Genomic DNA, 23505 nt, shown 5'->3' with positions numbered 1-23505 from the left:
ATGACGAAGTCATACTGTAAGCATGTATTAAAATAGGGGGGCAGTGTTTAAAACAACTAAAAATATAACCATGCTTAATATATACGCAGCAGAAAAACAGTCTTCAGGTTGACCTTAAATAGCTGTTATGCAGTCAAACTAGTCCAACATGAAGAATCAGGAGAGCAAATCTTAAAGGTCATGACCTGAGCCAGTTTTGAAGGTGGGCAATTGCCTGGGGCCTTGAGCCTCAAGGAGCCTCAAAGTACGGTTACATTGGTGTACAAGTGTAAAAAATATATATTAAATTATGTTTAAATTGTTTAAGCTTGTATTAATTGGCAATTTTACCTAACTAGTTATACTAAAATGGGTCAGTATCTAAACTGCCTTTATCCCAAAATATAAAATTTCTATTCAAATTGGAACTTTTTCATTGAAAAGAGCCAGACAAATAAATATGCATAAACATTATACTTTGCTTGCAAACGTACTGAAATCTGCGCATCCCCCTTATTCATTATGGGTCAGTTTTGCTTTGCCATGCTCGCTTTCTGGACATTTTCCCTCCTTCTCTTTACCAAACACTCTTCCCCATCCTCAGGTTAATAAAAAACTATTGTTTACTGTCAATAAGGGTTAAATAAACAGATCGGATCAGTCATTGTGAATAACAGTTACATTTTGAGGAGACTTGATGCTTCATCCTTATCTGGACCATTTTTAGCTTAGGTACCTACACTACATAACAGAGTAGATTAAAAAAATGATCCATGGCAGAGGCATATATATTGCAGTAAAGGTGAGCATATATCTTTATTTTTAAAGTTTAACCTACCCAAGAGACATATCAATTTTTTAAGAGGTGACATATATCCTTGTAAACCGTTATTTATGTGAGGTTAAGATACTTTAAAGCTCCAGACAGAAGCTGAAATCCATAATTAGAAACAGCAGCATGCTCGTAAACCAGAGGCTGAGTGGACCAAATCTTCCTCAAGTTAAAAACGCATTAAACTTTTATAATAGCATACTTTACAACACACCATGATCCCAATGAGCCTGTAATGCTTATTTCTGTCTGTCTCTTGTTGAGCTGATGTAATAACCACATTTCCCCTGATGGGGGATCAATAAAAGTTTATCTTATCTTATGTAAAAAAGACTAAATGAACATGACAAATACTTTGTCCAAATAGGACATAAAAAGGTCTTCCTATTAGCAACATTTCTTGACAAATTAATAATTTAAAAAATCCATGAAAGTGTCTGTCAAAAGGGAGAAACTATTTAAAACCAAGCCCAAAGACATTTCTGTAGCTACAAGGCATCACGCCTTTTTGTGAGCGTGTATTGCTCTCTAGTGGTCACACTCATGAACTGCGTGAAGACAGAACTCGTCAAGAAAGACAAAATATTATCTAAACATTTCCGTTACGTATCTTCGTGAACATGAAACAATTATTTAAAAAACAGAAACTAATTTTATAAGTATTATTATAAATATTAATTAATATTATTTTATATGCATTCTAATTGTTATTATGTATACGATTTTTTATTTCATGTTCCCACCAGTTGATTTTATCCATAGCATCTCTGTCTTGGAGTGAAAACACTTTATCCTTAACTTTGAACTTTCAAAACATTATTTTTTCACCTGATAAGACAACGGAAACATTATTAATCTACCAAATGGTACTCAGTTTATCCCATTAGTGCCGACTAACGTTTGGAATATATGTTGCTTTATTTTGAAAGGAGAAGCCGGAAGTAGGGATCTTCTTTGTGCTAGTAAGAGTTAGCCGGCTAGCTTGACATCCTTCCTGAGTCGCTTCGCTTCGTTTCCTCTGTTCAGACTCTTTTCAAACTTCATTTAAGTTTCCTGCTGTATATTTTGGATTTTTATGTAGCATAAATGCCGAAACCTTCGTCAAAATATTCGGGTTACGTCGCTGTCTGCGTTCATTGGTGAGTCACACATATTAATTTTCTAGTTTTATGAAATTGACACCTCCCCATGTAAATATTGTGGCAGCTGTACCGTTACATTTCCTGCAGACTGACACCGTTTTGGCTACGGCTGCTCTTAAAAGTTTCTTTTAGTCCTTTCAGACTCGTCCCAGCCTGGTGTTATTGCTGTTAAAGAGTTAATTTTGTTAATGACAGAGTTGAAAACAGCAGGCTGTGTCACTGTTGTTGCATTTATAGCTCGATCCATGCTGATTCTAGTTTTGCTTCCTGCTTTGTAAACTTCCTCTGCTGGTGCGAAATAAGCAGAAGGGAAACTCCAACCACTTTAACCTGTGATTTTAGACACATTTACACACATCATGAGTTGAAATACTTAACTGTGTTTGAATATTTCTTTGTTCAATTTATTAAAAAGGGAGCTTCATTTATTTAGCGCTTTAGAATATTATGGATTAATAGAAAATACAATTTAGAAATGCATAAGAAAGAAAGAGAGGATACAGAGAGATAACTTGTGGAAATGTAGTTACTGTGCAGATCACAGTGTAAAAGCTGCTTCAAGGGAAACAAAGAATTCAAAGTGCACCAGAGGAAAACTACTATGACAGAAAAATAGAGCAAAGATGGTAAATGTTAATACACCAGCTGACCCAAAAGCCTTTACTGTGTTAGAAACTGAGAATAAAAACACACTGAGTAGATCAGAATCATCTTTCTTCACTTTGTTGACTTTGTACACCAGAATAATGATGGACTAATGTGTTAACTGAAACATACAGTTCATTTAGAGAGTATTCAGACCCCCTTTACTTTCTGTGTTGCACCTGAGCTACAATAAACATTTACTTTATTCCCATTAATCTACACCCAGTACCCCATTATGACAAAGTGAAAACAGAATTTTAGAAATTTTTGCGAAATTAAAAAACTGTCATGTATCTCAGGTCCAAATTATCGATCTCTTGAACTGCTAATAACCAGTATAGGCCCTCAAAAACCAATATTAGTTGACCCCTAGTTTAAGCAGACAATACCATCACCTAATGTCGAATCTTATCATTTTAAGCTAGAAGAAAGTATACAATTTTCTTTTGACTAGGATAAACACAAAAATTGCTAGTTTCCAACAGTCCAGATGTTTAAAAGTCATTCATTAAGACCTCTGCATAGATATGTGACTGCTATTACAGAAGGAAAAACCAGCATTGTCTCTGAATCCATTCAAGCTAGGCGATGGACGAGAAGCAGATCCAGGTGAGTGACGAAGAGCCCAAAGTCGTGCATGAAGAGACCCGGAGGAGGAGGCGAAAGAAAGCCATAAGCTCGTCGACCGGCACATCCATGGATCAGATCAGTGTGGAGTTTGTTATGCCCACTGTGGTGCGGGGCGGGAGCAGCCTTGACACTCTGCAGATGGAGGTGGCTGGAAACTGGACGGTGGAACAGGTCAATGATTTAATATTTTTCTCTTGGAATTTAGAATACAATGGCTTTAAACTAATTCAGTGCCATTATTTGTGTGTATTTTTTTGTCCTTTAGGTGAAAGCTCAGGTGTGGATGAAGGCGGTGACTCAAAACCTCTGTCCTGACTTCTACCAGAGACTTTCCCCGGACCACTGCATCCTGCTCTACCAGAAGAAAGGCACCACGTGTGAGATCTATGATAAACATCAGGTCTTCCAGACACTGGACTGCATTCGCTACTGGAGAGGTACCAACCTGAGACAAATGTGGATTTAGAAGTGGTTTTTGTTTTTCAGTCCTAAAAAGTTTGTTGTGTTTTAAAGCTTTAAAGAAAGACACGGGCCGGATCCAGATGGTTCCCCGCCCTCAGCCCTCAGATGAGTCCCTGCAGTATCAGCGCTACCTGAACTACCTGATTGGCTATGATGTGACTGACGTTAGCAATGTACACGATGATGAGCTGGAGTTCACACGCAGGAAGCTGCTGACGCCACGACGCATCGAGCTGTCGGACCGAGACAGAAAGCTTTACTCCATGGACCCATGGGTGACCCGCAAGCCACTGCCTGAACACCTGCTCAGCAAGGTGTGTATGTGCGTAAAGTATAACTAATGAAACATAATCCTTTCAGTTGCTTATTTGAGGAAGATATCTGTTTCCATGTTAATGAAGCAGTTTTAATTCTATGTAATAGCAGATTTTCTCAGAATTTTCTTTCCAATTTCTCTAAAACTCAGTAAATGCCAGAGATTGAAAAAGTACACAACTGTTGCACTCAAGTAAAAGTAGTTACTCTGGTTAAAAATTACTTAAGTGAAAATAAAAGTACTGGTCCATAAATCTGCTGATATATTTTTAATTTAAAGTTTATTTTAAGTGTTGAGTGGCTTCTGAGGAGTTGTACAGTAAAATATAATATTTCCCAATTGGCAATAACAATAAGAGAATAGCTCTCCAACCAGGTTGTTCAACTAGTCACTCTTCTATAACAAAGTTTAATTCAGGCTTATTTAAACTCATGTTAAGTTGAATTTAACACTTTAAAAGTTGCAAGGTGGGTCTCCACTGTACAAAGTCACCCTCATAGCAAGGCAATGCATACACAAGACATCCTTCAGGAACATCTAAAGTCAGAGGTGGGAACTCTAACTCAGTGGATAACTTCACTCATGGTGCAAATGGGCATGATGCCAAACACATCCACACGGATTTGGAATCGCAGTTGCCGGAGCTTAGATCAGTTTACTCTTTGTAGAGTTGAACTCCGACATTACTTGAGACCTGGCATTAATTGAGACTCTGTGACCCCCTTTTAAGGTCGGTAATGGTCACATCCTGGTTGTGATCCACATCAGCACAATCAGCCAGACCATCAAAGTCTCCATCGACGACACTCCTGCACAGGTAGACTTTTCTGGTGTAAATTCTTTACATTTAAAGCTTTTCCCCCTCCTTTTGATTTTTATGACAGTTTCTGTCTTTTTCAGGTATTGACAAACTTTTTCACCAAAATAGCAAACAAGAGAGTTTTGCTAGGCATCCCTGAAAACATGTGTGAGGCCGACTTTGTGTTACGAGTGTGTGGAAGGTACAGCATATCAGAACCTACAGCAAATATGCAACCACTGTTGAGCTACTCTTAAATGAGCTAGTGTTACTAAGTTTGAAATGAAAAGTAAACTTAAATTTAAAGCAACAATATGTGACTTTTCCCATGTTAAAGAGCCAGTTTGATAATACAGGGAGAATAGGGAGAGTAACTTTTATTTCTACAGAGTGCCCAGGTCACCTGCTTTTAGCAATGTGTACCTTTGGCAGCAGGCCACAGTTCTCTTGTGAGAAGTGTGCATTGCTTTGTCTCAGTACTGCTTGATTCAATAGCTGAAGCTGGAAGAAAACACGTGGCTAATGATAAAAAGAGTAGAAGAGAGTGACGAGGCCAGATATTACTGGACCTTTTCAGTTGACAAGGTTATTTGGCTTTTCACAACACCTTTGCTGGCTTCGTATGAGGGAGAGAAAACAGCACTACGCTTGTTTTATGACAGTGCGGCTCAAAGACCTGAAAAGGGTGCCACATCACTCAAGACAAAAATTCTTCATATTGTTGCTTTAAATGTATAGAAAGAGTATCTTCACTAATGTGTAATGGTTTTACTGTCTGAATTTAACCTTTTTAGTCTTTTTTTAAACAGGGAGGAATATCTGTATGGAGATAAGCCGCTGCAGAACTTTAACTGGATCCGTCAGTGTTTAAAGAACGGAGAGGAGATCCATCTGGTTCTGGAGAAGCCTCCTGATCCAGACCTGGATCTGGTCCAGAAGGAAGACTGGGCCCAGGTGGATGACTGCACAGGAGTCGCAGGTAACCAGCCGAGCTACAGTTGCGTTTTCTGAATGGCCAACTTGGTACATCCAAACACAATCATGATCCTCCTTCTCTTTCAGGAACCCATGAGCAGTTGACCATCAACGAGAAGGACCATGAGCGAGTTTTCACCATCTCCATGTGGGACTGTAACAGGAAATTCAGAGTCAAGGTGCTGGGCATTGACATCCCATCCCTACCAAAGATCCCAGATTTTATTGTCTTCATTGAGGCTAGCATCTTCCATGGCCAGCAGCTTCTAGCTCAGGTAATCCAAATGAAAAAGATCAGTCTTATAATGGAGACTATACAAGATCATTGACAAACAGCTCACTGTGTCTGCTCCTATGTGTTCCATTACTCCATGCAATATTTCAAACTGATTCAGGATTAAAAAAATGTCCTTATTTTGTAGACATATTTTAGTGACTTCTGTTCAATATTAGGCTCTCAGTGTTTGGTTAGCTGAAGGCCTTTATCAGACTGCATTGAGATTACAATGCAGATCTTGTAGGAGTGAGCAGTGCTGTCAAAAACCTAATGCTGGTCTCAGATGGTCCAAGATAGCTAGTGCAGTATTAAGTTTAACAAATTACTTGCAAAGGAAGATAAATGTTGGCTCTCATATATGACACAGCAAGTCTTACATTTGGATATACTTCTCATTTATGAATGAGTAAGTAACTGACAAAGGTAGATGAAGAAATGGAGTTCTTTTGTTGACACAAAAAGGAGAAGTTCTGATATTCAGTGAGCACAAATATGGAATGAGACAAAACACATGCTCTGTTTTACCTGATAAAAATAAGCTGTACTACACAGATAAAGCAGTTTTCCCTGCACATTTAAAAACACACTACAGGGCAATGACTCATCTTACTGTAAAGGCATTCGCTGAGATATCAGGGTTTAAATGTTCTTAATGTTTGTTGATTACAGGCACTGGTGCTGCATAAATGTCTGAATATAGCATCTGTTGGCTCAAACAGAGTGAAGCTAAGGGACACACAAGAATTTTTCACCTACTTAAACTGTGCAAAAGAGCTGAAAGACGTAGCCTAATTTGTAAAACATACCCAAGGGGTTTCATGCTCCCCTTACAGAGACAACAGCTTCTCTGTGCCCAGGCAGACACGCATGTTGCAAGTGCAGGCAGGAGTGGATGACACACATAGCAGAGTGGGTGGCAATGGTCAGAAATCTAAAGGGAGCAGGACTTAGAAAGAAATCCTGCAGAAGGCTCAAATGTACAGGTTATGGGCTGTAGTTTCTAAATCACATGCAGATTTGTTAGCTCAGCCTGATGGAAGCTGACCCAAATATGTGGTGCGTTTGACAAAATAAGGACTTCTGTTTGGTTCAAATGTGTTTTAGAATGATTGGTCATTGTTTTTCTATAAGGTGGACACATTTATTCATTTTGAAAAAGACTTAAATCTTCTGCAGTTAGGTTGGGTTCTTTCAAACCCTCTGAACCCCTCTGTCCAGGGTAGGTTTTAAGTAATGCTCAGCAAAGCTCTCATGTAAGTGAGACTTTCTAATGCAGTTAAAACTGTTATAAACCTCTTTATATCCTGCTTCAAAATGTAATGTTTATGAAAAAAAGAAAAAATGTGGAGCTAACAAATAACTTTTGGAGTGTTAAGAAAGGTTTCTTTCTGTTTTTACATTTTTCTGTTCGCATATTGTGCACAAATATTTTGGAATTTTTTGTTTTTTAGGTCAATGACACAATTTCACTACTGCAGTTAATGACAGTATCTGACCTTTAATCCCACCCTAGGTGTTACAGATTTAGGTGTAAGAAACATTTAGAATAAACTAAAAGAAATGGCATCACAGTTAGCAAAAATAAAAGCTGGAGGTGTCGACTGAGGACTCAGTTGATGGCTTTAAGGGCTAGATTAGCCTTATCCCTTGGTTGTTTGGGGCTTTGTAAACTAACATTTATATTGTTGCAGAACCATTTTTTCAACATTTACTGAACATTTTTGACAGCAGAAATTAAGTGTAACCCTGCCTTTACTCCGACAGGAAAGGACGACCTCTAAAACCTTCAATGAAGAGGTGCTGTGGAACTGCTGGCTGGAGTTTAACATTAAGATCAAGGACCTGCCCAAAGGAGTGCGCCTCAACCTCCAGGTCAGTATTAGATTCTCATTAAAAACAGAATAATTAAAGAATTATTACGTGTTTTGAAAGGTAATAGGTTTAGAAGATCTGACGGTAATGTGTCCTTTTTTTTGTACTTAGGTGGTTTGTGGGAAGCATCCTCAGACAGCAAACCCTAAGGGCAGCACGGCCTACCAGGATAACACAACAGGGACAGGCTGCCATGATGGTGAGGTCTAATACTTTCCTTTCTATATAGTGTATGTAATGTACTAGTAAATTCACTTTCCTGTTTATTTGAGTTTGAATATCCTGTGCTGGCAGCGTAGCTGTCCTCTGTTGGCATTTGCATCTGTAAACAAACAGGATAATTATAATAAGACATTCTCTCATGTCTACTGTATCATGTTAAAAGGTCTTAGAGCCCAGGTGTCAAAGTTAAGGCCCGGGGGCCAAATCCGGCCCATGGAACGTTTATATCTGGCCTGCAAGATCATATGATAATGGCCCACCAGTATAAGGTCTGCAGATTTCCTCCAGTGTAACAATGTAAACTTCAACTTGATTATTTAAAATATCCTTGTTAAGCCATAAAAATTTGAAAAAGTAAAGAGTAGGAAATATTTAATAAAAAATAAAGAATGTGTGTGTGTGTGTGTGTGGGGTAATTTGTGTTTTAATTTCATATTTTCAATTTTGCATGTCATGATAATGACTCAAACTTGTGATTTTGACTTTTCATTTCATACTTTGACACTCCCAAGTTTGAATTTAAGTAATATTTTTAACTTTTTAAGTCATATTTTTGAATTCTAGCTCATATTTTGACATTTTCAACTCCTAATTTTGGCTTTTTAATCCCATATTTTGAACTATCAGACTAAAAATGTAAAATTTTAACTAATATTTTGACTTTAAAACTCTTGATTTCAAATTTGATCTTATATTTCAACCTTTTGAACTTATGATTTTCACTTTCTCCTGGTATATTTGCTCTTTAAAAACATTATTTTTCTATTTTTAATATCGTGTTCTGATCTTTTGAACTAATAAATTGGATTTTTTATTTCAGATTTGAGCCTTTAAACCTATCATTTTTACTTTTGGAATTTCCAAATGATTTATCATCAGAGCTGTTTTTTTCATATTTTATTACTAGTGAAAATGATGTTGACAGATATGGTTAAATGTTGACCCTGTTGGGCCCTCAGGCTAGGCCTAAATCCAGAATCCGGCCCCTGCTGTGAATGAGTTTGACACCCCTGTTTTGGAGCAAGGCTGATCGCTGTTTATCTGTTCATGTTTCAGGAAAGACCAAGACTCGCCTCCTGTACTACGTCAACCTTCTCCTGATCGACCACCGCTCTCTGCTCCGCCAGGGTGAGTTCATCCTCCACATGTGGAAAATGCCAGAGAAGAGCGAGGAGAGCAGCAGCAGCATCAACGCAGACAAGCTGACCTCAGCTACCAACCCGGACAAGGCCTCCAGCATGGCCATCGCCATTTTACTGGACAAGTATTGCTACCCAGTGGTGCTGCCAAAGAGTCGAGACCTCAGCCGGGATGTGGGAGGTGAGGAGGCTGAAGGAGGGGAGCGAGGTCGGAGAGAGATGCCGAATCATCTGAAGAAACAGTTTGGGGCCATTGTGGCCACTGACCCCCTGCATCCGCTTAGTCCAGAGGACAAAGAGCTGCTGTGGCACTTCAGACATGAGTGTATGCGCAACCCAAGGTACTTTATATGTGTTAGTCTGAAGAAAACTGGAAAAAAAACACACTATAAAGTCACAAAATATCAAGATTTTATTGTTGATCCATTTCGCCCAGCCCTTTACAATCACTGCTATTTTACTTTTATTTTTGGTAATTTTATTTGACACATATTTTTCTGTTTCAGGGCCTACCCAAAGCTCCTGGGCTCAGTCCGATGGGGTAAACAAGAGGACGTGTTGGCAACACATCGGCTGTTGGAGCGCAGCAGTGCGTGGGACAGCAGGTAAAGAGGTTTCTCACTTAACTTTACTTACCTGTCACCAGTGGTTTCAGCGTCCCCTCACCTGTCGTCTTGTCTTTCCTGTTCAGTGGTCTGGATGTGGGTTTGGCCATGCAGCTGCTGGACTGTCACTACTCAGATGCTCAGGTTCGCTCCATGGCTGTCAGGAAGCTGGAGACTCTGGAGGACGATGATGTGCTCAGATATCTTCTGCAGCTTGTACAGGTGAGCTTTTAGAAACCTTATCTTTTTAAGCTTTGTTGTTAAATTAGGTCAACATAAGCTGTTGAATATGCTCTACTTAAGTTACATTTGCTGCTTCAAGTGTGGTGCTTTATACTGATAAGTATTTGAGCCACCCGTCTAACCAATCCATGTCAAGTGGAATGTCTGAATCCCTGCCATGGATTCTGTTGTCAATTTTCCCAGTTATTAACATGATATCATGTTTAAATCCCGTACTAATGATAAGAAGTTTAGGTGGCACATTTGATGGTATATTTGCTCTTAAGTACAAAAGTAAAAGTCAGAACTCCCTCCCAGTAACTCTTCAGATCCAGTTGATTCACGGCTCCACCATCTCACGTCATCATGGAAAGAGACAGCTCAGCAGACTCGCTGCATTTTTGTGTGATGTATTTCCATAGTTGACTCTGTTGTGAGCTTTGCATGAACTTGATGAGATACCAGCTGAAGCCAACAAAGGACTCTTTGGTCTGATAGGAAAATGATTTGGAGCTTTACAGTTACACTGTTGTCTTTGTAGCCTTTGAACACATTAGATGTGGAGGTTTACTGTCTGGACATGCGTTGAATGATCTCTGATTTTTACATAAAAATTGCTTGATATAATGTTTGAATAGCCTTTCTAGTTGTTGCAATAGTGGCACACACTCTGATGCTTCTTGGGAGACTATGAGGATTTACTGTCTCCATGTAGTCACAAGTAGCTGTTAAAGGAGCTACATGCTTTTTTGGCACATGGGTGTTGGCTTTATTTTTCTGCCCTGAAGATTGCAGCAAGAATTCGTTCTTATTTTAGGACTTTTTTGGAAGATCTGCAGCCGAGTCGAGCTTTGTGTTTTCTTATTTACTTTACTGCAGTCTGTTTTTTAGCCTTACTCTGAAATCTCTGAACCCAGTGTGTTAAAGAGATCCTGTGAAGTTTTATTTTATGTTGTGTGCTTAAAGCTCTGGCACAGTTTTCATGCACTCAAAATTGTCATGCAGTGTTTACATGGCCTGTTTCTTGTGGTTTACTTTAAATTCAAGGTCTGGCTATTAAAAAGAACTAGACTAATGCTGTAATACAACTTTATTGACCATAAACATTTTTCAGTGTCTTTCTCTTTTAATACACTCCCCTCCTGCATCAACATTGCTGCATTCAGGTCTTCCTTCAAAGCAGACAGTGGGTTTTCTTCACAGTTGTCTCAGAACCTCTGTAGTTCTTTTCTTAACTTCTGCGTTGTCTTAATTAGGGCTGGGGAATTAATTGCAAATTAGATTAAACTGCAAGATGGTGATACTGATATATTTATTTAACTTGAACTGTGTTATATACAAGTAAAAATACAAGTCAAATCAATCCATTTTTCTCATCGGCAGAGATTTTATGCACATTATGCAAGCATTCAAGTGGCAAATTTTTATAACGGTTTGCAAAAATCCTCCTTTTCCTGTTTATTAATGTTTTTCTTTATCAAAACGAGTGACATCGAAATGATAATGCCCTTCAATAAAGCAAACGAAATCAAATTTTCAATATGATTAAAATAATTAGTTCATTCTGTCTAAAACTGATGAAGCTTAGTGTTAGTTCTTAAAAGTTGTACCCCAAACTGCGGTCAGCTGATTGCCAGCTTCACCTCCTCCCCCCCAGCTGCCTCCTTTAAAGCTTAAAGCTTGTTGCACCCTCATATTCAGATTCATTCTGCTATAGATTAATTTCTTCTAAAATAATTTCATTGTTTTCAGTACACATTGTTATAAATGTTTTTTATCTAGCTATTTGCTCCATGGAAAGTTAAAGCAGCTGCTGACTAACCCAGGGAGCATCTTTAGAGCAGAGCCTTCTCTGCCAAGTAGACTGTAGATCCATGTAGCAATAAAATGGTTAAATGTATGGCGAGCATTTCTTAATGAATGTAAGTTATGATATAGAATGATGTATTGCTAATTTATTGAAAAATACATAAGATCGGGAACCTAAGAATAATTGCATATCACATGAAACTATTTTTCCATATCCGTGGTCTCTTTCTTCTGACTTTTTCTCACAGTTTTTCTAGAACCTGTTTGTAGTAGTGCTGAGTCACTGTTTACCCTTCTGGAACCCACTCCTCCAAAATGATACCCTTATATGTCAAAGAAAACAACCAACATAGCCTTGAATTTGGACTTGCTTTGTTGTGCTGTCTTCATCCTTGGTGGCAATGGTGTTTTCCAGTGCACTGACTGCTGTTTGATCTCAAGTTTCATCACATGTAATCAATCCTTCTAAAAAATGTTGGTTTCTTTCAATTAGTTCCAAAATGTGTCCAAAAAAAGTGCTTGTAAGTTTATCCTTTTGATCAGGAGTCAGAAGTTTTGACACGATTTATGCACACACTTTTATCATGTTCAGATTTTCATACATAATTTGGTGAACTGAACGTGACATGCAGTGTTCCCCATACACCTCAGTTCATGTACCAAAAGATTCAGCTGCTGTTTTGTTCAATTTCACAAAAACTTAAGTTCATGCATTGCTTAGCTTTTAAGCTAAGCTTTTCAAGTCCCTAGCAAAAGCACGTGAACTTCAGTCAGTAGCTAGCAGTGAACTGAAGGCATCACTTATTGGTAACTTACGGCAGTTTTGATATAGAACACTCTGTGTGACTGTGAACCACGTGGTTTGTCCTCTAAAGTGCAGTCTCATTATCTAAAAGTCATACCTCATGCATCTGCGCTCATGTTTATCGATTTACAGCAAATTCATTGGTGGGACAACAAAAGTTAATGGTGCCCCATAAGTTCTCTAGAACTTTAAAAATGACCTTCCTTCACTATTCCACCATGTCATCAGGACTCAAGACACACAAAACCAAAATTTTGTTTAGCTTATTTACCAGGGGGGGCATGTGCAATGGCAGGTCACCAGTCCCACATAAAACTGACACAAGACATAGTATAATCACCCACACATCAAACAACACAACTGAAAACACAGAGTACATAAACTGTTAAACACTAAAGAAAACTGTACATGTTTTCTACAGTGTTTAAAATAGTCATCCGAAATACGCAATAAATGTAGTTTCTCTGTTTACTTTGTGCTTAAACTCTTTGGTTTAGGAAAAATGTGCATGCATGTAGACTCAAACCTAAACTCTCTGTCATGATGAATACTTTTACCAGAAATCCTCTGCATTACCCGATCTTTCTCTTATTTGTCCTACAGGCGGTGAAGTTTGAGCCTTACCATGACAGCGCCCTGGTCAGGTTCCTGCTGAAAAGAGCTCTGAGGGTGAGCAGGACTTCTGTTTTTGTTTCTTACACTGTTTTATGTTGATTTCAGTGAATCTAAATTTTAATGTGGAATAAATTTGCACAATTAGTCTGGCTACAGAGATATTCTCTATAACTACAGTTCATAACAGGCAGTCTTTTCTTTTTCGTATCAGCTGAATTTGTAAAATATCCCTCCACAGAGCAAGCGTATCGGTCATTTTCTCTTCTGGTTCCTGCGCAGTGAGATTGCTCAGTCTATGCACTACCAGCAGAGGTATGCTGTCCTGCTGGAGGCCTACCTCAGAGGCTGCGGTGAGGACATGCTGCAGGACTTCAGGAAACAGGTGAGCAATCAGTCACTGTGTTTCCCCCTTACATTTGGAGTGGCAGCCTGCCACCCAAACATCTGCAACCTCCAGCCCCTCCATAATAAAGCCCTAGCTATGTTACTAATGCACACTTGTAGCAGAGCATGACCACCTGTTCAGTTTAGCTGACTGAGAAATACATTTGATTCCGCAGCCTACATGCAACATGTAAATGTGCTTTAAGCCCACCCTAGTTTACATCGTTTTTAGGCACAGATCCAGCACTCTGATGATGTTCATCACACAGAGGAAGAAATTTGAGGGGAAATAAAGTAATTTTGTGGTTTGTACTCATCCATGGTCTAATGCTTGCAGGTGGAGATGACTGAGACTTTGCAGAAAGTCACCAGAGAGATGAAGGCAACATCTGCTGACAAGTACGACGTGACTGCACAAGGTGAGACAGACAAATGGTGGACGCCATGCTGAAGGTGTAGAAACCCTCTTAGTTTTATGCACAGAACCCTATTTGCAATATGCATAATGAATATTTATCAAATGTTTTAAGTTAAACATCAAGAAAAGCTGTTTTAAATTCCATGTGCTACTGCTTTGAGATGGGATTTTGGGGATATTGAACGATTCAACAAATGGAGATTCAGTACAAATCAGGAGTGTTTTTGCTAATTTTATCTTCCGCTGCATTTCAGCAACACTTTGGCTGGACAATAAGGTCTTTGTTTCAGTCTGTAATAAGCTTCAGGCCTGACTTGAGATTAGACAAAAACAAGTATGATAGAAACAAATACAGCAGTGTGTGAACTGATTTATTCTGCTGCAGTTTAGAGCATTGGTCCCCCAAAGCTTCCTATCTGGCCCCCAGAAGGTCATTAAATTTAGAAAAGAATTTGTTGTAATGTTACAGGATATGTTTTGGCTGCAGCTGTTAAATCCACCCAAAAATGGTTGAAATTTAATTTTTTTAGAATGACTTAAAATTTGATCTGTCTTTACAAAAATTTGGACTGGCAGAGATGTTGCAAAAGTGCCCAGATAGAGTGGTGAAAATGGGTGAAAACTGTCAAAATGGGTTGTGGAGTGGCACAAAGGGGCAAACATTGGCAAGAAAAGTGGTGAGAAGAGGTTTAAATGTTGCAAAAATTGGTAAGAGAGGAAAAAAGGGGCAAAAGGTACCAAAAGTAAGTTAAAAGGGGCAACAGTTGTGCAAAAAAGTATTGAAAAGGGGTTTCAAATGAGAAAAAATAGACTGAAAGTGGCAAAAATGGATAAAAGAGTGGCACAAAGCAGATACAACATGAAGGACAAGTGGTAAAAAGAGATTAAATAATGGAAAAAGTTAAAGAGGCAAAAATCAGCAAAAAGTATAAAAAATGAGTTAAAGTGGTAAAAATCTAGCAAAAATACCCTGGCAAAGTAGTGAAAATTGGTTTAAAAGTGGCTCACAGGGGCAATAATTGGCAGGAAATTGACTTAAAGAAATTAAGGAGTGACAAATGGGCAAAAAGTGAAAAAAATTGGTTTAAAATTGGCAAAAAAAATTTAAAAATGGGTTGAAAGTGGCAAAAAATGTAGCAGAAAAGGCCAAATGAAGTAGCGAAAAAGCATTAAAAAATATTAATTGTTTTTTGTTTATTTGAAAGTCTGTCCCACAGAGTCTCTGTCAAAGCTAAATCTGGCCCCTGTGCAAATGTACTTGATGACCCTTGGTTTAGAGATTCTAAAATATGTAACAGGAAGTAGTGTAAGTAAAGCTGTCTGTTTCTTTTCAGTGGTGTTTCAGTTGCGTCAGAAACTAGAGACTCTGCAGCTACCGCAGAGTTTCAGGGTCCCGTATGATCCCGGACTCAGAGCTGGAGCCCTGCTGGTGAGAGACAAACTACACAAACCTGCATCCATAACATTGACTGTAGATCAGCAACAATAAGAAATATAAAACAAGCTCTTTGACAGTTACATAATAAAAATGAGAAGTGAACACTTCAGGTAAACACCTAAATTAATACATTTTAATCAAGGCTTTGTTTATGTTTATTAAGATTGAGCAGTGTAAAGTAATGGCATCTAAGAAGAAGCCACTGTGGCTGCAGTTTAAAAGGGCCGACCCCACCACGCTGTCCAAAGACCCCATCGGCATCATCTTTAAAGACGGAGATGACCTCAGACAGGATATGCTCATCCTACAGGTGAGTGCCAAGGTCTTTCACGCTGAGGTTAAGAAATGATTACTGAATTTATTCCAAAAAAGTTCGGACGTTGTGCAGATGAAAAAAAAAATGTTAATATCATGAAAAACTATTTTTTTCCCCCTGTGATTTAATTCAAGAAGTTACATCTCAAAAAAAAAATCCACCATCTCATTATAATATCACAAAACATCAATGCAAACAGGATTTATAATACATTAATGTTGACTTTCTAGAAAATTCTGCTAATTTATGCTCTCATTACTGCATCTATGTAACGCATGGAGCCGGTCAGGCCGTGGCACTGCTGGGTTGTTATGAAGCCCAGGTTGCCCAGATAGCAGCCTTCAGCTCGTCTGTATTGTTGACTCTGGTGTCTCTCATCTTCCTCTTGACACTACTCCAGAGGTTCTCTATGAGGTTCAGGTCAGACCAGTTTGCTGGCCAGTCAAACACAGTAGTACCAGTTTCTGGTAGTTTTGGCTTCATTGTTGGCAGGTGCCAAGTCCTTGTGGAACGATTTAGTATCTCCATAAAGCAATTCTCAGCAGATGAAAGCATGAAGTATTCTAAAATCTCCTGGTAGACGGCTGACAGCATTGACTCTGATAATTTGAGATAGTGGATTCTTAATTTTCATAAGCTGTAAGCCATGATCATTAAGATTTAAAGAAATCTTTGCATCATATGTCTCTAATATATAGTGAAATTTAACTTTCTGAAGTAAATCACAGGAAAAAATGAACTTTTTCTTGATATTATATATTTTGAGATGCACCTGTACACACATTCTGAATTTGACTCCTGCAACATGTTCCAAAAAAGTTAGGTGTGGAGTAAACAAAAGAGTGGAAGAGTTGTGAAATGCTCTTAGTAGATGAGAGCACCATGATTGGGGTGTATTAGTGCCATGGCATGGGTGACTTGCACATCTGTGAAAGCACTGTCAATACTGAGAGGTTCATTAGTTACAACAGCATGGCTTCACAGTAAAAGATGAGGGTACTAGACTGGCCTGCATGTAATCCAGACCTTTTTCACATTGAAACCGTATGGTGCAGTATGAAGAGCAAAATATGACAATGGTAACCCTGCACTGTTGAGCAACTTAAGATGTAGGTACATGAAGCAAGAATGGTAAAGAATTCCACCTTCAGTATGGTTACTGTCTTCCATCCCAATGCACTAACAGTGCTGTTAGAAGAAAAAGTGATGTAACATAAAGGTGAACATGTTTCTGTTCTTACTTCTTTGGAATCAAGTTTATTAGTTTAAAAATTAGTAGATATCTTGCGTTGCATTCTATTGATTATAGGTTAGAAATGGTTTGCCCATCACTGTCTTCAGGTTCACATTTACCACAGTGTCCCAACTTTTTTGGATTCTTAAGTTTTTTCAAACATATTTGCTGTTATGTTCCTTCAGATTCTTCTCATCATGGAGTCAATCTGGGAGACTGAATCCCTGGATCTCTGCTTGTTACCGTACGGCTGCATCTCCACTGGGAACAGAATAGGTTGGTAATTCAAACACACTCTGAATTTTACACTGTGTGTCATTCATTTGAACTGCTTTAACTCCGTAGGTATGATTGAGATCGTGAAGGACGCCACCACCATCGCTAACATCCAGCAGAGCGTTGTTGGAAGCACCGGAGCCTTTAAAGATGAAATCCTCAATCAGTGGCTGAGGGAGAAGTGTGTCAGCGAGGAGAAGGTACACACTCATCCCTGCTAGCTCATTTTAATGTGACTGTACAGACCAGAAAACATGCAAATAAAGAGGTTATGGCTCCTCTCCCCCACAGGCAGAAACACATCCATTCACCTTGTCAGTAACATTTTTAGTAAACAACTTTTTGTTGATGTCATCTAAATAAATAACACATTTTTGAAGCAGAAATGTCTAAGGATCCATACTTTTATATCATGACGTGATGTAAGAGTATGTCTCCAGCAGTTTTGTTCTTCAGACGTTAAGAGAAAGAAGCTCACTGACAGGCAGGAAGGAAGTATTGCTCAAAGTTTTTCTTGTTGTCACAACATAAACACTTAACTTTTAGCCATGACACCTGCACCCCTCAGTGCAAAAAAAAATGTCTAAACATTTCCTGCCAGATTTTAAATTGTGTCACAACACTTTAGGCCTTATCTAACACCTGGTTTGAGCTGTGCACAGCACTGTCATCTCTGGTATCAGATGTGTGCAGTTATCATTGCTATGCCAACCCTCATATTAGCACCATGTACTTGCGTACATGCAGGTGCACCTAGCTTTTAAAGGCATCTTTGGGGCAACTGTGGCTCAGTAGGTAGAGTTGTTTGTCTCAACTGGAAGCTCTTCTAGTCACATTTTGATGTGTTCTTGGACAAGACACTTAGCCCCAAAATGCTCCCACTGCTGCATCAACGGTCTTTGAATGCACATGAACGGGATTAGTTAAAAATATTAATCCTTAGATGTCCTGAGTTATTTTTGCCATTTTGTAATACTTTCCTTTTGACAATATAAACCACTCAGAAAATGTATACCATATCCATAGAGTATCTTTTTTTCAGCAAAACCACAACTTTCTGAAAAGAAAACTATTTGTTAACTTCAACTTAATGTATTAGAGGACATTAAAAAAACACACACACAAAAAAAAAAAAAATTCAAGGGTCAGAAATTAGGAAAATGTTGTAAACTTTCACAAAAAGTAGTAAAATTGCATGTATAAATCCAAAAATTTTCATTTTTACACAGAATACATATGTATCTGCAGGCGTTTTTTTGTCGACTTATAAGTGCCAAGGATATGTATAAGTATAATATATAATATAAGTATATAGACAACAGTAGGACATTTTTTTGCTTTCCAGGTCTGTGATAGATTCCAAAGCATTGCAAATCAAACATAAAGTGTATAAGTGAGCCAACATAAAGCTAAACTCATAAATGTACAATTATTTACATAAGCATTTTTTCTAATTTTATCTGTCCCACTGTAAAGTATTTTATGAACACAGTTACAAGGACTGCATTTTTACAGAATGAATGATTAGTAGGCAGTAAAAATATAAGGATTTTTTTTTTCTTTCAAAAAAGTGACATAAAATACTGAAATTATATTTAAAAAGTACCTACACTAGTCCTCTACAACAAGAAACGTGTAAAATTAATTTTTATTTCAAATATTAATATTTCCTGATCTAACTGACCTATTTATATCAAACAAAAGCTGAAAGGGGGCTTAAAAATCACACTTTCCACTTTGCCGGTAGTGCCAGGCAGCAGCAGAGAACTTAAGATGGGGGGCAAGGGGCGATTTCTGCGTGGAGAAATGCTGCCAAAAAGGTGATGTTTTGTGCTGTTTACAAATATGTCAAATGTTAAAATGCAGAAATAAAGAGCTTCTTTAGTCTTAAGATACTTGTGTTCCAAGAGTAGTGAAATATTTAGGCAAAAAAAAAAAACTCATAAAGAAACGACAGAAGAAAGAAATAGAACAGTCTCCTTTTGATGAGCAGTGTTACACAACACTCATGTATGGTCTGTTTCCACAAAGCGGTCCAGTTTGGTTCAGTAATGTCTGTCTCTTTTTAGAGATCCAGATCATTTGGCTCAGCTCAGTAGAGCTGGTTGTCCAGCTCCCAAACTGCTCTTCATTTGGTCACAGTTTGGCTTTTTAAATGTGGATTAAGTAACAATAAAGGATGGAGGAAAGGAAACTGGCACTCAAACAGGAGTTAGCTGCCGTCGCTTGCATGAAAGAGCTGTTTCACAAAACAGGCTCATCTGGAATGGCACATCTTTTCTCAGTCGCTTACCCATCAAGGTTTATTTGATTGATAGTATATCGCCATTTCAATTAAAAGCATTTTTGTGACAAAATGAGGATTATTTTATATGTAAAAAGGTTTCAGCTAGCCTCTTAGCTTGGTACAAGACTCCTTAAGACTTATGTCTCCCTTCATCTGATTTGAAGACACTAGACTCTAGGAGGTCTGCAGGACTGAGTAATATGTGATATTGATCACCAATCCAGGTAAATCTGTCTAACTGTGGGTGAACAAAAAACTTTTTGTAAAGTGTAGGGAGCGTACTCAATGTACCTAGATATCTTCTGGTGATAGTGACAGAGTACAGGTCCATTTAGAGTTGTGAAAAACAAGCTTTACTTTGATCCCATTTATACCTAATGGCTATCCCACACTTCTTGACCCCCGATTGACATTCAGGATCACATGATTGCAAACAGCTTATTATACTTAAAACACATTTTAGAAATAAAAACAACTCTTACCTGTACCATTGTTTCTGCTCAGATAATGTAGATTTAGCTTTGACCGTTGGAGTCTAAGACGCCTTAATTGTGCCTAATCTGCAGCTTCCTTTTCTTACCCACACATTGCATCAACTCTTCTAAAATAATGAGGAATTTTCCAGATGCCCTACTCAAGGCAAATTGAGTTAAGCTTCAGTGGCTAAAATCAATCTGATCTCAAGCTCAGTTCTCAGCTTAAGTCTGGTTGAAGATATCCAGAAGACACAAATTCCACAAAGATCCAAGTGAAAAGTTGTTAGCGGAGTTAAAATTACCCCTTTTCTGTTTCTGTTTAGTTCCAGCAGGCTGTGGAGAGGTTTCTGTACTCCTGTGGCGGCTACTGTGTGGCGACCTATGTCCTGGGTATTGGGGATCGCCACAATGATAACATCATGATCACTGAATCTGGTACAGTTGTCTAATTCTTATAACATCAATGATTAAATGGCTACTTGTGTATTTGAGAATGGTAGGTAAAGAAATAGACTGGTCTGCTTTGTTTTTCTGCAGGGAACCTCTTCCACATTGACTTTGGCCACATCCTGGGGAATTATAAGAGTTTCATGGGGATCAGTAAGGAGTGGGTTCCCTTTGTGCTCACGCCAGACTTCCTGTATGTCATGGGAACGTCGGGAAAGAAAAGCAGCGCCCATTTCCAGAAATTCCAGGTGCATAAAACATGGCTGAGCATCATCTTGTCCACAGAGTGTGGACAGAAGAAAGAGATGTAACACAGTGGTAAACATGCTCCTGGTTCAGGTTTTTGGAACCTGTTGCAAGCATTAAATTCAGAGGGTGTAAATTTAAAAGAAAAGATACATTTTATCAGTTTGACCACTGAATATCTTGTTTTTTTTGCTATATTCAGCTGAATATAAGCTGTTGAAAATGTCATATTCTGTTTTTCTTCGCATTTTACATCTTTAGCTTTTGTCTTAGCTCCATGTGTTGCATGTACCAGTATGTGACATCTATCCTGTATGTGTGTCTCAGGATGTGTGTGTGAAAGCTTACCTGGCTCTCCGGCACCACACCAACCTGCTCATCATCCTCTTCTCCATGATGCTGATGACTGGTATGACTGTCTTTTGAAAAATTTTATTTTTTGTTTATGTTTTGTGCCTTTTGTTTTGTGCCAGAAAATATCCTAATTTTCTATTTTTTAAATATATATTTAATGTTCTTTGACTCATTTAGACGTCTAATTTTGAAGAAGTATAAACCCTAAATTTCACTGCATGACAAGTTTTACTAAATAACACTGATTTAGAAAAATAATAATGCTGAAAAGTGAGTCTCTTACATTTTCAACATTCCAGGCATGCCCCAGCTGACCAGTAAGGAGGACATCGAGTACATCCGTGAAGCGCTCACTGTTGGGCGCAGCGAGGATGAGGCACAGCGCCACCTCCTGGACCAGATTGAGATCTGCAGGGAAAAGGGCTGGATGGTTCAGATCAACTGGTTTGTTCACCTGGTGCTGGGGATCAAGCAGGGTGTGGAGAAACGGTCCACTTAGGACTCCGTTTAACTCGGAAAGATGAGGGATTCAGCCTCATCCTGCAAAATATTTAGAAAGAATTTCTGCTTTTCAATGCAAATAAGTGCGTTACAAAAAATCATGGAAGAAAAAAGTCCAAGTAAGTTTACAAATAGGTGAGAGTAAATTTTATGGAATCACTGCTAAAACAGCTGTTTCAAAAGACTGTAGAAAAAAACAGTGTTTAATTTATCAACAATCATGTGACTGTTCCCAACGCACAGACCAAGTTTAACCATTCCAAAATATCATACGGAGGAAACCTCAATGCTTTAAGCTATTTTACGGATGAAAATGTTCTCAATCTTCTTTACCAATTCAAACATTCAATGATGAATTTGACTGATAGAGTTCTGTTATAAAAGTGAGTAAATAGACCGTGTTTCCTAAAGGAGGCAAACTGGTCTCTGTACCCTCCTTCCTGTTACAATCTGCCTCGTTTAAAGTAATTTCCTGCTGAGGAAACACGTTTCTGCAAACTTCCTCCTCATTGTTAACATTTAAATGCACATGCATTTGTGTGTCACACTGGTGTTAATCTTTCACTGAAGCTGGACTGCACTGGTTTTTGTTAAAAGAAGAGCTGTTAGCTGAGTCTGCGCTATCAAAATGTTTCAAAATAAGATTTTTACTGTATTTAAGGATTTACTGAATTTGTTGGATTCTCCTGGCAAAAGAGTGGGGATAGCACAGTGCTGATAAAATGCTGAATTTGAGAGATTATTGTTTGTATTTATTGTTGTCCTCCTGCCTTTTAACTTCCTACACGTACTTAAATTTTGTGCTAGTAGTGTTTAAATTCATTAAGATGTTACTGTAACTTAACCCTCTGCTGTCGTTATGGACATTTTTGTCTAAGTAAATAATTTTCCACTATTTTTGCAATCATATAAGCTTGTCTAAGGTTTTTTTCTCTAGATTTTTAGAGTCTTATTTATTTAAAGAAAAAGATCCGCAACACACTGTGTACAAATGTACTTCCCTTTAAGTTCATTAAAGACACAAAGGCCCACTTAGGAGATGTACGATATTAGATTTTTGCCAACATACGATATGCTGATATTTATGAAATGATTTTTGCTGACACCGATATCACCACTGATATTTAAATGTAGTTCAGACCAAAAACTTCAGTTCTGAAAACCCAATTCAGTGTTTACCATTTTAACACAATCTCAACTTGATGAAATGAAAACTATTTTTTAACTTTGACTTACTGTATAAGATATACAGGCCCCTCAAAAAGTATTGGAACAGCTGGCCCAATTCCTTTATTTTCACTGTAGACTAAAAAACATTTGGGTTTGATGTCAAAGATGAATAAGAGACAATAGATCAACATTTCAGCTTTTATTTCCAGGTGTTTATGTCTGGATCTGATACACAACTTAGGCGATAGCTTTATTTGTAATTGAACACCACATTTTTAGGTGAGCAAAATTATTGGAACAGAGGCTTCGTTCACACTGCAGTTAAAGTGACCTGAATCAGATATTTTTGCTCATATGTGACTCATATCTAATTTTTTTTTTCTAACAGTGTGAACAGAGCAAATGACATTGAATCTGACCTTTATGAATCAGATTCAGGCCACTTTCATATGTGGATCTAAATCAGATACGTATCTGATCTTGTGGAAGTCAACAGCAGTGTGAACAGCCAAACAAAAATATCTGATCTGAGAAAAGAACAGGATTGTGCATTAAGGCCTGCAGTGTGAACGTAGCGGGACAGACTTAAAAACGATTAAAGTGAAAAAGACT

At 38.2% G+C, this 23505-nt stretch overlaps 1 protein-coding gene across 2 annotated transcripts; it reads left to right on the top strand.

Annotated features, from left to right (window-relative positions):
* The first annotated feature begins 1798 nt into the window (after positions 1–1798).
* On the top strand, positions 1799–23240 carry pik3cg (phosphatidylinositol-4,5-bisphosphate 3-kinase, catalytic subunit gamma). 2 transcript variants are annotated; one of them, XM_041781294.1, is made up of 24 exons: positions 1799–1950; positions 3184–3399; positions 3494–3665; positions 3742–4004; positions 4737–4823; positions 4907–5007; positions 5615–5784; positions 5868–6055; positions 7822–7929; positions 8041–8128; positions 9208–9631; positions 9797–9895; positions 9982–10117; positions 13335–13400; positions 13585–13728; positions 14068–14149; positions 15483–15577; positions 15750–15896; positions 17322–17412; positions 17482–17612; positions 20499–20610; positions 20713–20870; positions 21196–21277; positions 21522–23240. In XM_041781294.1, the coding sequence occupies exons 2-24, from the start codon at positions 3187–3189 to the stop codon at positions 21719–21721; spliced, it is 3357 nt and encodes a 1118-aa protein (XP_041637228.1). In that variant the 5' UTR covers positions 1799–1950; positions 3184–3186; the 3' UTR covers positions 21722–23240. The 2 variants fall into 2 exon arrangements, with proteins under 2 accessions (XP_041637228.1, XP_041637227.1); XM_041781293.1 differs by having other exon boundaries at positions 3180–3399.
* Positions 23241–23505: the final 265 nt, after the last annotated feature.

The sequence above is a fragment of the Cheilinus undulatus genome, linkage group 23 (genome assembly GCF_018320785.1).
Source record: "Cheilinus undulatus linkage group 23, ASM1832078v1, whole genome shotgun sequence".
In the NCBI taxonomy this organism is placed as follows: Eukaryota; Metazoa; Chordata; class Actinopteri; order Labriformes; family Labridae; genus Cheilinus; species Cheilinus undulatus.
The sequence above is the reverse complement of the archived record's forward strand: the minus strand, read 5'-3'. Positions and strand labels throughout refer to the sequence as shown.

Excerpts from the sequence above, each read along its gene's own strand:
- pik3cg (XM_041781294.1), top strand. The coding sequence starts at position 3,187 with ATGGACGAGAAGCAGATCCAGGTGAGTGACGAAGAGCCCAAAGTCGTG. Across the intron at positions 5,008-5,614 it reads GTGTTACGAGTGTGTGGAAG|GGAGGAATATCTGTATGGAG; the intron begins GTACAGCATATC and ends TTTTTTAAACAG. Across the intron at positions 17,413-17,481 it reads CTCCACTGGGAACAGAATAG|GTATGATTGAGATCGTGAAG; the intron begins GTTGGTAATTCA and ends TTAACTCCGTAG.